The sequence below is a fragment of the Trichogramma pretiosum genome, unplaced genomic scaffold, assembly GCF_000599845.2.
Source record: "Trichogramma pretiosum strain Unisexual culture from Peru unplaced genomic scaffold, Tpre_2.0 scaffold160, whole genome shotgun sequence".
NCBI lineage: Eukaryota > Metazoa > Arthropoda > Insecta > Hymenoptera > Trichogrammatidae > Trichogramma > Trichogramma pretiosum.
In genome coordinates, this window is record NW_019640830.1 from 25,710 (window position 1) to 42,524 (window position 16,815).

Sequence of the window (16,815 nt, forward strand, 5' to 3'; positions counted from 1 at the left end):
GAGCTTTCATCCAATCGAGTTTTTTTCGCCAACTCGCACACCTCCAGGTCACAGCTGTCCAAAAAAGAAAAAAGAATCGAGCTATACATCTAATGCAAAATAACTTCAAAGGCACGCGCGAATTTGCATGAATCGCAAAGTAAGAAGCTCGTATCCAAACGTCAGTGAACTGGACAACGCACACACAAACATTAGAGCTGCATTCAGACATGCTTGCACGCGTAAGCACGTGAGCCGCAACGGTGACCAATACAAATTAATCGCGGTGTCTCTCTCTCTTTCTCCGTACCTATGGGACTCGTTGGGGTTCAATACGCACGATGACCCCTTCGCCAGAGCTGCACAGCTTACTCGTTGCCTCTTACGCTTTTTCAACATGCTCGGCACGCGCATCTCCACACACACACACGTATACGAAGAGCACCTTGGTCATATTCGTGATTCAATTGAGTCGTTCTTTAACACCTATTTCAGGTATTTTTCCCAAATATATTTTTTCGCGATCCTTATGCTGAGAGTATGATGAAGTACACAAGCATTTCGTCATCGTTTTCGTCGCGCACTACACGAAGACGCATCGCAGACATTTATGCATATACGCGCACACACATGTATAAATGTTAGCCGCGCGTCGCGAGTGAGATAAGAGGCGAAGGCGTAGCTGCACGTATACGTATGTGCGTGCCTCGCGCGATTCGCGCAACACCTCGCCTTCTTTCTCGCTCGGGAATCAAGATTCCGCGCGTGAGCGTTTATACATATATACAGTAGGGTGACGGCACCAATGAATGAATGACCCCCAATGAATGAATGACCAAGAAAAGATTAAAATTAAAATATGAAAGGAAATTTTAACCCATGTCAAAAAATTATTTTTATTTTATTGATGCTTGAAGTTTGAAATACTATGATCAGTTTTAGTTAAACTAGCTTCACTTTTTCACGAAAATTCATATAGAGTCGATAGTGAATGAATGTATTCATTTACTGGGATAATGCGACTTGGCATGGCGCGATACCAGTAAATGAAAAGACAATGTTTTTGCCGTCCCGCCAACGTTTGAGGTTAGGTCGCAGACGATGCATGCAGGGCGCAGTGCGTACATCGTTTAGATTTACGTTAATTATAAGCTAATTTTAACTTAATTTAAACTAGTTATTAAAGATGGCTAAAACCGAAACGAACAATAAAAAAGTAAAATAAAAACTTTGAAAAAAACTGGACATAATGTCGATAAAATTCTCAACCTGTCAATGCTCTCTCATAATATAATTCATTCATTCACTGGGTCCAGAGTATTCATTAATTGGTTCTTTACCATTCATTCACTGGGGTACCCCATTTTATTGAGTTATATCATTATAACTTTATGAAATATTATTTTTCATGTATTTCAATTTTTTTATTCATGAAATAAGTCCTAACGAACACAAATTTGAATGCACGCTAGGGATTAATGCAAATTTAGATTTTAAATCAATTGATTATAAGCATAATTTTGTGAATCCATTCATTCACTGGTGCCGCCACCCTACTTGGTGCGTGCGCGTGACACAACTTCTCTTCGTCTTCGTCTTCTTTTTCTTCTTCTTAGTCTTCTTCTTCTTACAAGAGTTCGTAAGCCTATAAGCGGGTATACGACCATGTGTGTGTGAATACAAGCCCGACGATGACGACGACGACGACGACGACCAAGAAGCGACCACAATAGTCAGGGCGCGGCATTTACCTTTGACACTGTTTCCATGAGCGCTGCGCTGCTATATAAGAGGCCTCTACATATATATTCGCGCGTAACGGAGAGGTGCGCAGGAGTATGTGTATGTATGTTACGAGCAAAAGCCAGAGAGGAGATAGAGAGAGAGTCAGAGCTCGTGACCTCGGCCCACACACACATAACGACACGCACTTCGCTTAGGCTAGTATATGCGTATATACCTACCTATCTATAAGTAACTAACTATGTGTGTGCCGTGCTGCGACGACGACGACGACGCACGCAAACCACATCGGTGTCAAGATTTCAAGGTGATCATCGTGTCTAGCTTAATGCGCTGTGAGAAACTATATATTGTTTCATTTTTTTTTTCATTTCAATGTGCTGCTGCTGCCTTTTTACGATTCGTAATATAATGTTTGCATAACCCCGCGCGCGTGGAGCGCAGCGCGTTTTATGCATACATTTATTTCTCGTCGTCGTCGTCGTCGTCGTCGTCGTTTAAATTATTATTTATAATGCATTTGCATATGCAGGCCGAGAGAGGCGGTGGCTACGACGGCGTCAGCCAGCGGTCGATGACCATCGTCTTCGTCGTCGTCTTCGCGAGCGTTGCCTGGGCTCCGTTATAATATAAGGGACAAATCATTTTCTTTCTTTCTTTCTTTCTTTCTTTCTTTCTGTTTGTTTTCAAATGTATACAAGGCCCGCTGTCTCTCTTATATACGCACATATTTTGGAGATCTAATGGGCGCATTTTTACGACTATACCGCAGCCGAAGTTGTAAATAATGATTCGTGGGCTTTGACGAAAAATGTAAATAAAAAATAATTAATAGATATTGATGAAGATGCAACGAGAAATTAAATACATATACTGATCGGAAATTATTTTGCCACTTGCGAGTATACAATACTCCATCTGTTGAACGAATAGAAAAGCTCATAAGTAAATATAACGTCCCTCTGATTGCGTATATCTTGTTACAATTCGAAACTAATTCTGCGACAAGCGGCTGCAGTCACACGGTAGTTTCACTCGAAACAAAAAAAAACACGAGAGTACTACAAGACCCTCGGCGCGAATGGTACACGAATCGGTATCAAAGTCGCGGGGCTGCGATGCTTGCGAGTACACATCGACGAATATCAACACTCGCGACTGCGAGGAATGCAATTTTCAGCCGAAGCTCTCCTCTCTCCTCTCTCTCTGACTCCAAACCACAGACATAAGGTTATCAGCGGCGAGCCGAGCGAGCAAGCGGCGACGCGCTGAATATAAAAACACCCACGCATTTCTCTCTCGGTCTTATACACACACGCCGCGTATAAAGCAGTGTAAGTGTGCGAGAGGATAAAGACGTTTTACGAGGTGCGCGCGTGTCGCGCCTACACACACTGGCTTCGTTTTTTTGCCTTTCTCTCTCTCTCCTCTTCTTTTCTTCTTTCTCTCTTTGGCGCGTTCTGCAAGTTCTTTTCAAGCAACCTTCGTAAGGCAGGCAGGCAGGCAGGCGCGGGCATCGAGCTTTTATATTCCGAATTGCAGAAATTAATTATTCATCCCAGTGTGTGCGTATATGAATGCTCGTACTTATGCATATGCTTATGAGCTTGTATACTACTCTCGTCGTCGTCTCTTTGGTTTTGCCTCGAGAGAGAACAGGATACCTTTTACTTCTCTCTTTCTTTTCTCTCTCTGTGAGTCGACTCCTTTTTTGGTATATACACGCATGGGCTTAACGACACTGCTCGATGAAAGTGCATCAGCACGTACGCGTGTATTTTTCTATTCTCCTGTACTACTGTATATACCTTGCGTCACACACGCATGGGATTTTGTCACGAGGTCGCGCGCGCGAATAAAACACACGCACATAAACTACCATATAACCGATCCGTCGAGAGATCGTCGAAAAGTCATTAATGAGTTCTAATCTAATAAGTGAAATGTTACGGTGTCAATTAGACGTTGATTAATAGCCGTATAAATGCGCTCGATGATAAATATATATTATATTTATTATACGGGAGGAATAGAAAAAAGGTGAAAAGTAAAGCAGCGCTCGCGCGAGCCCGGCATCATCATCTCTCTCTTATAAACGGCGCGAGTTTATGATTAATCGCGTATTTAGCGTCGATAGTATAGCGAGCTCATCAACTTTGAGCTGCACACGACGTATACGTATATAATAAAAATAAATATAATAATATAATGTGCGTGCGCATAAGCTGTTGCTGATCGAAAATTAATTATTTATCTTCTCGGCGTGGCGCGAGCATTGACGAGCGTGCGCCCCAGAAATATATAATTCATTTTACAGCAGCAACTATACACGAGGAGAGAAAAGACGCTTGGGCTTTAAACGACAGCTAATGGAAATAAACGAATCGTCAAGAGCAGCAGCAGCTCTTGTTGTCGTCGTCGTCATCATCGTCGCGCGTGGCAGTAAAATAATTTGCGAAAAACGACTTGGCGCGCGCGCGCGCGCGACACTATATATAATATTATAAGGAACGATACATCCTCGCGCTGCGCTGCGCAACTCATGCTGCATTATAATCCGATATAACGATAATCGCTCGTGCTTACTTTGGCGCGCGCCGAGAGAGAGAGAGAGTTGAAAAGTGCGTTTAATGAATGAAGTTGTGCGGGGGGCTTTTTAATACACACAACGCAGAAAGCGTTTACTACCTCTTATAGTCGAGCTCGCGAGCCTTTTTTTGCAGCAGCAGCACAGGCCTATATTATACATGCCTGTGCGTATATTATGCTGCTGCCGTATAAGAAATATATAATGAATCTCTTCTATACTGCACAAACTGTCCGTTTTATGTGCAAGTTTTATGATATATAAACGTCGCACTCGGGTTGACGAGTCGCGAGCGCAATCGACCGATAAGATATGATAAGCGTTTTTATACAAGGTTCTCCACAAAGTGGATCAGGTGTGTGTTATACGAGCAGTGCAGCGCACATCGGAGAGAGAAGCTGAGGAGAATCGGAGAGGGGGGAAACGACGCGACAACAATTTCCATCGCATGCAGTGCTGCATGCGCAGAGGGCACAAAAAAATTGAGGGCCACCGAGGCGATCGAGTTGAGAAGGCACGCGGGTTGACGGGATACGCATTCGCACACACATAAAGCAGAGTAGCAGCGAGGACCGGTTGGCGTGTGAGCTGCTGTATATACTCATCCAAAGTTATTTACACCATTGGCTGCGAATACGTCGCACGAGAGCTCATTCTCCTTTCTCTCTCTCGGAGACTCTCGTCGTCGTCTTTATAACGAAGCCAAAGCCAGTGACATAGAAGCCTATTCGCTTTTATTTATAATGTCTACCACATGCATGGCCAGGTACATGATCGATCTGCTGATGCGTGCAATTTAAGAGCGACGGAGTCAGAAAAAACCTTCTCTGTCTCTCTCTCTCTCATGCGCTCGCTCGAGTCTCTCTGGAAGGAGGAAAAAGTAACGCGAGAAATGTGTGTACCAGTACGAGAGAGAGAGAAAAAGAAGGATTAGCGTCGTTTGATGTGGCAAAGAGGATTATTTATACGAAGAAGGATGAGAGATGAGGTTAAATGTCAGGTGTTCGTATATATAAAGTTCGTATGTGTGTATATAATATGGCGAAGTCGCGGCATCCTGCGTCTGATCTGCCGTGCGAGCGAACGGCTTATATGTCTCGTGTTGTGTGTGACTGTGTGTACGCGACTAGTTTTATTAAATATATGCGCGCGACCGAGCCGAAGCCGAAAGGTGAATCATTCGGGCCTCGATTTATGGGTCGAGCGAAAGAGAGGACGATGACGTACCATACTCCTAATACACTAGGCTCGACGCACACGTTTTATACTAGACGCGTTCGATTCGACGATCAAAATATTATTGTAGTTTGATGAAATGATTCGACGAAAAAACTGCAAACTACGTTTGTACACGAGCGGAAGGAAAAAAAGCTGTATAGGTATCGAGCCCGAAGACCCAGAGCAGGTGTGGTAGTGGGGATCACCTATAGATCACTCGGACAACACACACACGCAGAGATCAGCGAGAAAAAGTGAGCTGCAGAGAGGTCGGACGCAGGGCAGCAGCAGCGACAGCAGCAGCATCAACGACGGCAATAAGTGCGCTGCGCGCCGCGAGGCGATCCGTGCGGTATGCGTGTCGTCGCGCCCACATGCCTCGGATCTACTCTATAACTGCAGCAGCAGCAGCAGCAGCAGCGGAGTAGGTGCGAGAAAACTTAACGAGGTCGTTCTCATTTTTCCTATATGCACCGCGCGGAAACACGACTTCTTCTTCGTCGTCTGCGTCTCTCTCTCTACATAACGCGCGTTATAATTGCCGCACGCGCGCGACTATATACAAGCGAGTATAGAGGAGAGCTCGAATTGCTTCTGCATGGCTCGCTATAGTGGGGCTATACGGTCGTTCTTGGCATAATATATTGCACACATACACAGAAACACATACACACGTGCGCAACGCATGATTTGTTTGGTCTTGCTTTTAGCGAGGCACGAGGGATAGAGAGAGAGAGAGAGAGACTCGATGATTACATATTGCACTTTACATAATATACATAAATGAAGTCGTATGTGTGTATGTGCACACGGACAACACACGTTAACTCGTATAATAAGTATATTAAAAAGTTTTGACAGTGCAGCACAGAGCTGTAAGACACAGCGAGTTGCACAGAGAGCCGCGCAGCAACAGGTGCACACAACAACGGCGCACGCGCCACACTTATAATGGGTGTAAATCTATTATATAACTGGACGTACATTATATAGCTCCGTGTGTCTGTCTGTGTGTGTGTCGCAAATGTTTATGTGCTCTATATAAGACGCGGCGAGCGACAAGTCGATAGAATGTCGTAAAACACACGCATTGTCCTCGGCGCAGTCCCTCTACTCGTCGTCGCTTGCTTGCTTGCAGTCTCTCTCTCTCTCTCTTTCGCTGCACTCCGCGCCACTATGTGTACACTAAGCGACCAGAAAGAGAGAGAGACGACGCGAGATAATAAAAACAGCTCACATGCGCATGTGTGTATATACAAGCGTGTGTATATTATTTGCCTTGTTGCGCGCTCCAACGACGACGACGAGGAGAGATACCAAATGCAGCTGGTATATAACTATATGCGAGCCCGAACCGAACGTGAGTGAGCCGTAAATCAAGCTCAACCTCTCGCTATCAAAAACTGCACGGCTCTCTCGTTGCGTCGTGTATTATATATACATTGCCTTGTATAGTAGTGTCGTTGCGTTGTGTCTTGCGCTGTGCTGCGTTATCGACGTGACAAGCACCGAGCTCCAGATTACAATACGTGTATTTATACCTTTAGCGCCGATCTCATTCTCTCTCTTTCTCAGTCTCGAGTTGTGTCCGCAGAACGGACGAGCGGAAACGCCAATTCGCCCGGGTCTCCTCTCCACTGCATTGTGTATGCATCCCCCTTTCGTTCGTTCGACAACGGCGACGACAGCAGCAGCAGCAGCGAAGAAATCGGTAGTAGTAGGCGCACACGCGTGAATAGTGGGAGGACACTGCAGCAGCAGCAGCAGCAGCTTGCCTGATGCAAGAGAGAGAGACTCCGAAGAAGAGATAGAGAGAGACAGAGAGAGAGAATAATGAATGGCTTACCGGACGGCCAAGGCTTGCAGAGATACATACGATGTTCGAGCTTTCAACGTATATACCAGAACCTGTCGAAAAGGCTCAATTAATCAAATGCGCTGCAGCTCTGTATAGGCCGAGCGCATCGGTTGTGTGTACGGGCATCTCTTTTGTTCTATTACCGACGTGTACACCCGACGAGAGCGACGACATTCGCGATTGACGCGAGAGCGAGGGGAGGAGGAGGAAGAAGAAGAAAATGAGAATAAGACTATTGAGGTATGCACACGTATGAGTGCTGCGTGCGTCGATGTTTGTTCTCCGCTAATTATAAGATATATGAGGGCTCTCTCCGTCGCTCGAGCGTCGAGAGGGTAAGAAAATATATGTACGTCCGAGAGCTGCTGCTGCTGCCATTGTGCACTGTGCCACGGTGCAGTTGATCGAGCGATGCCTAGAGAGATTGACTTTTATTACCGCGCAAGTGCATGTACGTATGTAGCGTATACATACACGAGGATGTAAATTCATCCCGGTCGTGGCCGCCGATTGATTGATTGATTTGACAGTGTGCCGCAGCGGCGACGGCGGCTCGAGAGAAACGAGAAATGAGCTCTGAAATATCGACGATACACGTACGCGTGCCTTTTTGCTTTTAAATATTAAACTATAATATACAAGTTCATTCATTAAAAAACGGCGATACTACTACTACGCGATTATAGCAGTAAAGAACCTGCCCAGAGTTTACTGTAGCGTGATTCCTCGCAATCGAGAGAGAGAGAGAGTTCGAATGTGCTCTTGACCTTTACGTTATATATTAATATAATGTATATAAGAGAGTGCCAAGGAGAAGAGATCGAAGAGTCAGCGAACGAATGAAAACAAAATAAAAGAAAGAAGAAGCAAGGAAGAGAAATTTTTATTATTCAGCGCGCCGAGCTACCGTGACTCGGTCGAAAAATGATAAATATACATTTCCGTGCGCGGTACTATACGGTGGTCCTGGGAGCATTCGCGCGCGCAAACACCTGCCTGTCATTAGAGGCTGTGAGCGAGTAGAGAGAGAGCGAGGGAAAAAGTCAGCAGCAGTCGAGTCTTTCTTCACGAACTTTGATACTCCGATGATGATGGTGCAGAGAGCAGAGCCGAGAGAAAGAGAGAGAGAGAAGCTAATTGTTGTGCTCTCTGGCTGCCGTTGGTAGATAGACCCGCTGCTGCTGATGCTGCAGAGAAATTGCAGTCTCCAGTGCCAGTGGTGTTCACCACTATACAGTGTCAAGCAAAAGGATCTCGGATGAACAGGAATTTACTCTCCTGAGATGAAAAAGAAGGATGACTTTTTTCTCTGTCTCTCTCGTCTCTTTTCTCCTGTGCACTGCACCGTGGTAGTACTGCTGCATGTTGTTATATACATGCGCGAATATATGGGGCTGTGCTCGCGTCAACGAGTAAAAATGGCGCTCGCAACATAAGTTTCGCGACGTGAAATTCCTGAAAATTTGAAATCCTCAAGGGTCATTCTCACGAAAGTAAGGAGAATCGTATTTTTATTTCAAACCACTACACCTGTTCGAACGTAAGAACTAATATATCACGGTGTAGCACTCGAAGCGTGAAAATTCATGAAAATTCATGGTTCATCAACTACGGCGTATTCAGTTTGGACACTCGTTTCTTTTTTTTTTTTGGTTTTGGTTGCATCCACGCGTCGGGATCGTTGACGTGGATACATCCCATATGTATAAGCCGTCGTCGACGTCGTCGTCGTCTCCTGTGTGCTGCAGGTGACTCCTCCCTGTCATTGGCTCGCTCGTGTCTGTGTGCGCACGAGTGCAGCAGTGTCGCGCACAGGTGTGTGTGTGTATACACTATATACTTGTATGTGTGATAAGTTGACGCGTGAGAAGAGAAAAGTTGCCGCTGCAGTACGTTATGGGAAAAAGATCGCGAAAGAGATGAGGATTTATACTTGTTTTTTTCTCTCTTTTTCTTTCTTTTTTTTTCATATACATTTTCGCTTCGCGTCCGACATGCTGCGTCGTCGTCGTCGTTGTCGTGTGTCTCTCAAGGTTCGTACTTATACATGTATCTCACACACGTGCGGAGAGGAGGAATAATTCGTACCCGCAAATCGCGTCGTCCTGCACACCAACGTGTCGTGTGTCAAACGTTCGTAACGTTGCATAAATGAAAAATCGGCAGAAAGTAATTAAGTCCCAGGAATGCACGCGCAGATCTCTGCTGCTACACGGGTTATACACGCAGAATCCTCTGCGAAGTATTTTAAAACGAATATTTTTCGCCTAAGGTGCGACAAAAAATACGCTGGACCACCGCACCGTGGCGCTCTTCGTTATATTGTCAATTCATACTTTATGTTGCAGTTTAAGTGAAAAAATAAATAAATTAAGATTTGGCATCGAGAAAGCTATTTTGATATTGCATCTTGCTAATACATCGATAATGAATAGGATACGAATCAAAGTTTCGGAAAAGTCGATCACTCAAATACTTCATCATTTTGATCTCTCCTCTCGTTTATGTAATTCCACTTGCTATTTTCTCACCCTAATACAACCCTTTATGCAACCGCTCGATCGACTCGAGGAAGCCTTTTTCTCTCGCCATCCATCGTGCAAATTCACATGGAAGATCGCTGAGATCCAGTCAAGCATGCGAATAGCATCATTCGCGCGAGTAGTTCAGAGCAGCTCACACAGGGTAATATATAAATGAATTTGCACTCGTTTGCACAAAAAAATATAGGCGTTTGTGCAGTGCATGTGCGGCTGTGTGCTGCAGACAGCTTGACCGCAGCAGCAACAGTCGACTCGAAGCTCGGGTTACTTCTAGTGCACCGCTCTCATAGCCGCCTGCTCTCTCTCTCTCTCTCTCATGGTTTCTTCTTCTTTACCGCGTGCCCGCGCGCGAGCTGGCGAGAAAATCGACTGACCTCCTTGAAACGACGACGACGACGTCGCATTGCACCTGGTGCAGCGGCATATATTAAAAAAATAAAAAGGAGTCGCATTTTTTCGTTTTCTGTCTCTCTCTCTCTCTCTGTACACGTATATCGATCGATATGCGGCGGCGGTCACTTGCACATGCACCACCGACAGCTGATTCGGATTCTGGTCGCAAGTCAACTGGATATGCACTTCTGATCCTTATCTAGCATGACGGCTTGGCTGCGCACGAAGCCAGTGCAGCAGCGCTCGCATGCGTATTATAATACGCTTACGTGCCGTACTTTTGATTATTTTCTCACATTCGATATATACTCTGCATGGACGTATTTATAAATGCATATATCTAATCTATATGTGTTGTTATACAGCGACAATGAGCAAAGGCTCGAGCACGTAATTCAAGGAATCGTGATTGATATACTCGCAGCGGCATCCGCACACTCATGCTTGCAGCTGCCGTTGATATAAGGTGTCAAAAACGCAATGCGCTGCTTCGCATGCTGCCGTTATTCAATCGCGCCGTGTCAGCAACAACGAGAGATAGATAGAGAGTGAAAGAAGAAAAAGATCGAGGCGAGCGTAATTTTTTTGCCATTGTTATCGATGTATATTATCGTGCCACACGATGCACGTATATAGTTGCGGTGGCGTATATACCCGCACCTTATGTATCGCCGACGAGAGGCGCTATACGCGCTGTACATAAAATAAACCTGCTCTTTGATGATGGCCTAAGAAGACGACAACGACGACGACGACTATGGTCAGCAGCACACCAGCAACACACAAGGCAAAAAAGGTAAAATGTCACTTTACGACCCCATCGCCATAAATGTCACATGCACGCATATACGTTTATATTTTATAAGTAGTAGAGAGAGACAGCGACGAAGCTCTAAGCGTGTCTTTATTAACGACGTGACTTTGCAGCAGCCCATGAGGAGGAACAGCAGCAGCAGGCCGAATAAAAGGCGTACATAATGAGTGAAATCACGGAGTAAGCGAGCAGCAGCATGAGCAGCAGCATGAGCAGAGAGAGCGAAAGATACCGTATTTAAAAGGCCTTTTTTTTCGCTCGCGCGAGCCGTTCATCGCCGTGCTCTCGCGCGCGAACCATCTGCTACCGCTGCGATTGCTGCTGCTGCACTTCGAGCCATCATCGTCGTGGTGGAAATTATTCAATTTTCAAAAGTGTTTGCACATGCGATGATTTCTAGGTCGCGCGCATATACAAGCGTACATAAAGAGGGATTTTAATGAAGAACAAAACGGCCGGTATGTACTCGCGCGCAAATTGACCCCGGCTATATAAGACTTTGCTTTTTTTGCGTAAGAAATCGGAGATAGGATCGCGCGCGATAATGAAAAACGCGGCAACGTCCGAGATCGCTCGCGTCGAATCGGAACAAAAACATGTAACGTACGTTTGGTGTAGAGTTGTTAGTGTAAGCCGTTCGGTAGTGGGAGTATGGCGTGCTTATAGGTGTGACTCAAGTGTACACAAGTCGCGGACGGTCCATCGTCGACGACAGATAAGATAATGAGTATATAGTGCGTCGAAGTATATATAAAAAGCTCGATCATCGATATTAGACGCGCGAGGTCAATGTTTAAAATCATTGAATCATTTTACTCGGTATGAAATCTCGAAAAAATTTCACCTTTCGATGAATTCATACGAGATATAGCAGCTAGTTAAAACTATTTCCAATTTAGACATTCGTAAATATAATCGATCGTTCTATGCTCGCGATAAAAGTTCGTATTACACTCGTACGAATCCATCTCTTTATCAAATTCTCGGGATCTCTCATCTATATCCATTATATTCGCGCGCGCGGGAAGTTTTAAAAATGTGCCTCGTATAATATACGAGCGAAAAATGCCGCTGCTAATGAAAATGTTACAAGCCTGTATAGTACGGCTGGGGAAAACAAACGTCGGTTTACGCGAGGTGGAAACTATAAGGCGCTGTCAGGAATTTAAATGTCGAAACCTATACCTAGAGAGTAGTAGAGAGAGAGAGAACGAGAGAATTGACATGGTATATAAGGAATAACGGCTCAATAACGCTTATCTCTCTCTCTCTCGTGTGTGTGTTCGGGCAGCAGCAGCAGCAGTAAAAACGAAGAGTGTTTCATGTGTGTGCTTGCATTGAATATAACGTTGTGCTGCACGGAGAGCCGATGAAAAGCAAAAAAAAACAACAACAACCAAGCACATAAGGCTCGCGCGCGCGAGCGATACGTGTTAGTGTGTTGTGTATGCATGTGTGTATGTGTGTTGCTGCACGCGCTGAACGGGGCTCAACACGCAAAACGAGCTGCGAGCCAAAGAGCGAGGTATATATAAGAGAAGAAGAAGGTAGGCGTGAGCGTATTATCTCGTCGCATAAACCCGACGTTTTATCCGCATCACGACTCGCGACTTTTATGTTTATATGCGTATATTACTATTATAGCAGCTGCCACTATATACACTACGACTACTACTATAGCCCGTGTGCAGCAGCAGCAACAGCGCGACGAAGACATCGTCGACGACTTTGAGCTCTAAATTAAGTGCCGTATATACCGTGCGTCGTATTCGTTTCGCCGTATGCTAGTCGCGCTTTTCACTTTTTCCCGAATAATCGTTAAATTTTAATAAATATATATTTTCTCTCCCTCTCTCTTCTCCCCCCCTGCCCACCTTCTTCTCTCCCTTTTATCGCGTTAACTTGATCTCTCTCTCACCGAAGAGTAGAAGTAGCAGCGTCAGGAGCCGCGATATGACTGCCTATTGATGACTGCTGCAGCTTGATCGGGAATCAATACTCTACTACTCTCCTTCATCGGCGACGGCGGCGGCTAAGCCGCGGGACCTCCTCGGGTGTTGTCCAACTTGAGACTGGCAATTAAGTCAAGTGACTTTGCGCTATTTCGCGCTGCAGCGTCTATACTTATATATACACGATATATAAATGGAGGCGAGCTCCCCCCCGAGTGTGTGCAAGCACACACATACACATACACATACGGAGCGGAGAAAGAGCCGCGGAGCGTTAATATTATATTGAATAGCCATCGACTGCAGCTGTAGCAGCAGCAAGCAACAGGTAGGTAGTCTCTTCCTCTCTCGGCGTATCGCTACCAAAGGCTCCTCTCTATCCTTTATGTATTATGCTGCTGCTTTCGTTCGCTCGCTCACTCCCGCATGATGCGCGACGGCGATCTCGCGAACTCATAATATAGAACCAATTTTCCAATATCGGATGGTTATTATCGTTTGTTGTTGTGTGTGCTGCCATACACACGCGTTTCCGTTGAGTCATCTCGCACTGTGCGCTTATAGCTGAAGCTAATTTTTTTTACCTCCCTTATAATACTCGGACTTTTTTGCGTATAAGGGCTATTGGCATCGCGAAAAAAGGACTTGATATCTGCGCTCGTTTCTTGTGCCTGTATATAGTTTGCGATTCATTGGTCGCGGGCCACACCGCGACGAAGTGTGTGACATTATCTTAGCGCGCGGGGTCAACGACTGATTATAAACGAATCCGCGACGACGACGACTAGATGATAACAAAAAAAAAGCGAAACGCGACTCTCCTCGGAAATATTCGCGCGATCGTTCGTCTAGTTAAAGTACTTACATAAAAATCGTGTATAACTTGCGTAAACCAGACTCGTGTACGATCCTGCGCGTATTAGTGGAGTAGCCGGACGCGAGCGGAAACGATTCGCGAACGTACGCGCGAAAAAGCTTATAGAGCTCTACACACAAGCATTCCGAGAACGAAGAGAGAACCTTTTGTTCGGTTTTGACCACATCGAGAGACGTACGGTATATATAAAATNAAAAAAAATGACAAAGACGATGACGACGCGCGCGAGAGCCCGGCGAATGACGTAAATGCACAGAGACACACTGCACCGCAACGACGATGGCATAAAAATTCGAGCCGCGGCGCGGCCTTATCAGCATTTTAGAAGTTCTCGCATAGGCGTACACACAAAACGCGCACTCCTAGCAAACATTCACACACACAGTTGCATAAATGGTCGACCTTACTCGCGCGTCGTAATATTCGCGCGCCGGATGTACGTGCATATTCTCTCTCTTCAACAAGTGTTCTCCGTGTGTGTGCATATAATCACGGGCGATAAAAGTATACAAGTGTCTTTTCGTACCACCGGCAGCGCAAAGCGGGAAGAGCGACTTTCGGGCCACTGTGTATGAATAAATAGATTACAGGCCTATGCCGCGTAATAAGAAAGCCTCCAGAACACGTGTTCATCGGCCTCGGCTTCGCCTCGGCCACTAATTCCACGTACTCTGGGATTTTTCTGTTTTTCGCGGCCTGGTACTATTGTCAATGTGTGCGTATAGGTGTGTAGGTGTGTAACGACAACGATTTTTCCACGAGTCGTGCTCCGCGGCGTGCATGCGGTTTCGTTTTTATCGTATATATTTCGAACGACGATGATTCACGACGCACGACGACGAAATCTCGCTTGTACTGGCGCGTGTGTGCATGTGCATCGTTCATATCATTATACACGCTACAATTCGCAGATCGGATAAATCGATGATTTAGATCGTCGGTTATAGCGGAAAAAAACGTCTCTCGCTGTAGTTTGACAGGTGTCTGTATCACAATGTTGTGTCGTTTATGCTCGCTCTTACCAGTGTAGCACCATGCAGGCCAAACAACGGGGCTCTCGGTGTCGAGCTCCCTCATGCTGCTGTTGCTGTACTCGTCGTCGTCGTTGCTGTTGTTGCGCTCAGCTGCTGAAGCGGCGGTGGCAGCAGCCGACAACACTGCAGCGGCTGTTGATGATCCTTCCTGCACCTGCAGCAGTAGCGCAGCAGCAGCAGCAGCAGCGGCAGCAGCCGACGACGATCGTGATCGACTCAGACATGGCCACTTGCCACTACCGCTGCTCGTGCTTCGCGGCGTAGACGACGACGTGGGCTTCTTGCGAATTTTTCCGTTGTTGTCTTCGTCGACGTCGTTATTGTTATTGATGCGACGGAGGTGGCGATTAACGCCCGAGGACGACTGCGGCGATTGCCTCGAGCTCGTGGTGCAGCCAGCAGCAGCGGAATTCAAGGCTCGAAGCACGTCCAGTTTGGCTTCGTTTTTTATTTTTGTTTCTATATACTCTAACGTCACACAGAGAGGCACAGTCGAGTATTACACACAAATTAACATGAACAACGATAACAACAACAACAACAACAACAACAACAATCAAGTTTAGTCTCGAAAAGGAGAACCGATTTTTATTTAGGCACTACTATTTATTTATACGAGGACAAGTTACAATCACTGCATCGGATTCGAATCACACTTGGCACCAACAGAATTTTCATAAATGCACTTGGGTACAAAAAAAACAACACTCGTACGTCAATCGAAATTGTCAATCGCGAACGGGGGACACACGACGCAAGTCACGAAAAGAGTAAAATAATATAATAAAACGCCCACGCGCGATACAGCTCCGGTATTACATCGAGTGTATTTTTTATTTTTGTATATATTTTTTTACGTATAACATACACCAAGAACGCACACGTATATATTATGTTTCGTATCGTGCGTATAGACGTATACACACACTCACGGGTGTTTTAAAGTGCACCTGCCGCGCGCAAAGTCCGCGGAGTAATGAGAAGCGCCGCAGCCGAGCCAGCAGCCGAGCCAGAGACTTGGCACATGTACACACGCGCACACACAGACGTCGGAGCGCAGCGGCCGCCGAGTCGCAGGTATACACACACACACAAGACAGAGAAAGAGAACAAGCACCACAAGGCGGACGATCTATAGTCTGTGTGTATCGCACGAACGCACACACACATTCGCTCTCTCGTGCCGTCTCTCTCTTTCTTATATTTCGCGGCGGGGCAGCAGCTCGAGAAGTCGGAGTATAAGTCGGGACACGGGCTGTGCTGCCTCGGCACTACTCGTCAACCTGTGCGCGCGCGCCTCGCTGCTACTACTACTACCACAGCCACCTCTACATACAATACCACCTTCGCGCCGTACATGTTGTGCACCGTGCAGGATTGCGCTTCCAAGAGCTGCTCTCTGCGCGAGAGAGAAGTGCAGAAGAGGTGGAGAGAGGCCTCCGCTATATATGTGTGTGTGTGCAAAAGCGAGAGAGAGAGACAAAGTTCGACTCTTGGTCACATGGCGCGAGGCGCGTGTATATAGTCTTCGTTGCATTCGTAGGTGAAACTCCGATATATATGTAGAGTTATATATTATAAACGGCAGCTCTCGTCGATTCATCATCGTCCGCGACGATGTGTATGATTTTTTTCACGGCTTTGACCGTTGGCTGAATTTTCCTTTATACACAAAGTTCACAGCTATCTCGATGAAATTCTATGAGTGGGCCTCGTTAGGCTCCATAATTGATATTCGCCTTACTTTTGAATGAAACGTTGCGTCGGTTCAAGGAAACATCTCCGAACGATTAACACTTTACAATCTTTTCTTTACG

At 45.9% G+C, this 16,815-nt stretch overlaps 1 protein-coding gene across 1 annotated transcript in view; it reads right to left on the reverse strand.

The window, feature by feature from the left end:
- Positions 1-15,954, reverse strand: part of LOC106651635 (flocculation protein FLO11-like) — a 37,942-nt gene extending 21,988 nt beyond the window's left edge. Inside the window, exon 1 of the mRNA XM_023463415.1 lies at positions 14,987-15,954. Coding sequence (XP_023319183.1) covers positions 14,987-15,041 — 55 coding nt within the window. The 5' untranslated portion in view covers positions 15,042-15,954. The remainder of the gene's footprint in view (positions 1-14,986) is intronic.
- Positions 15,955-16,815: the final 861 nt, after the last annotated feature.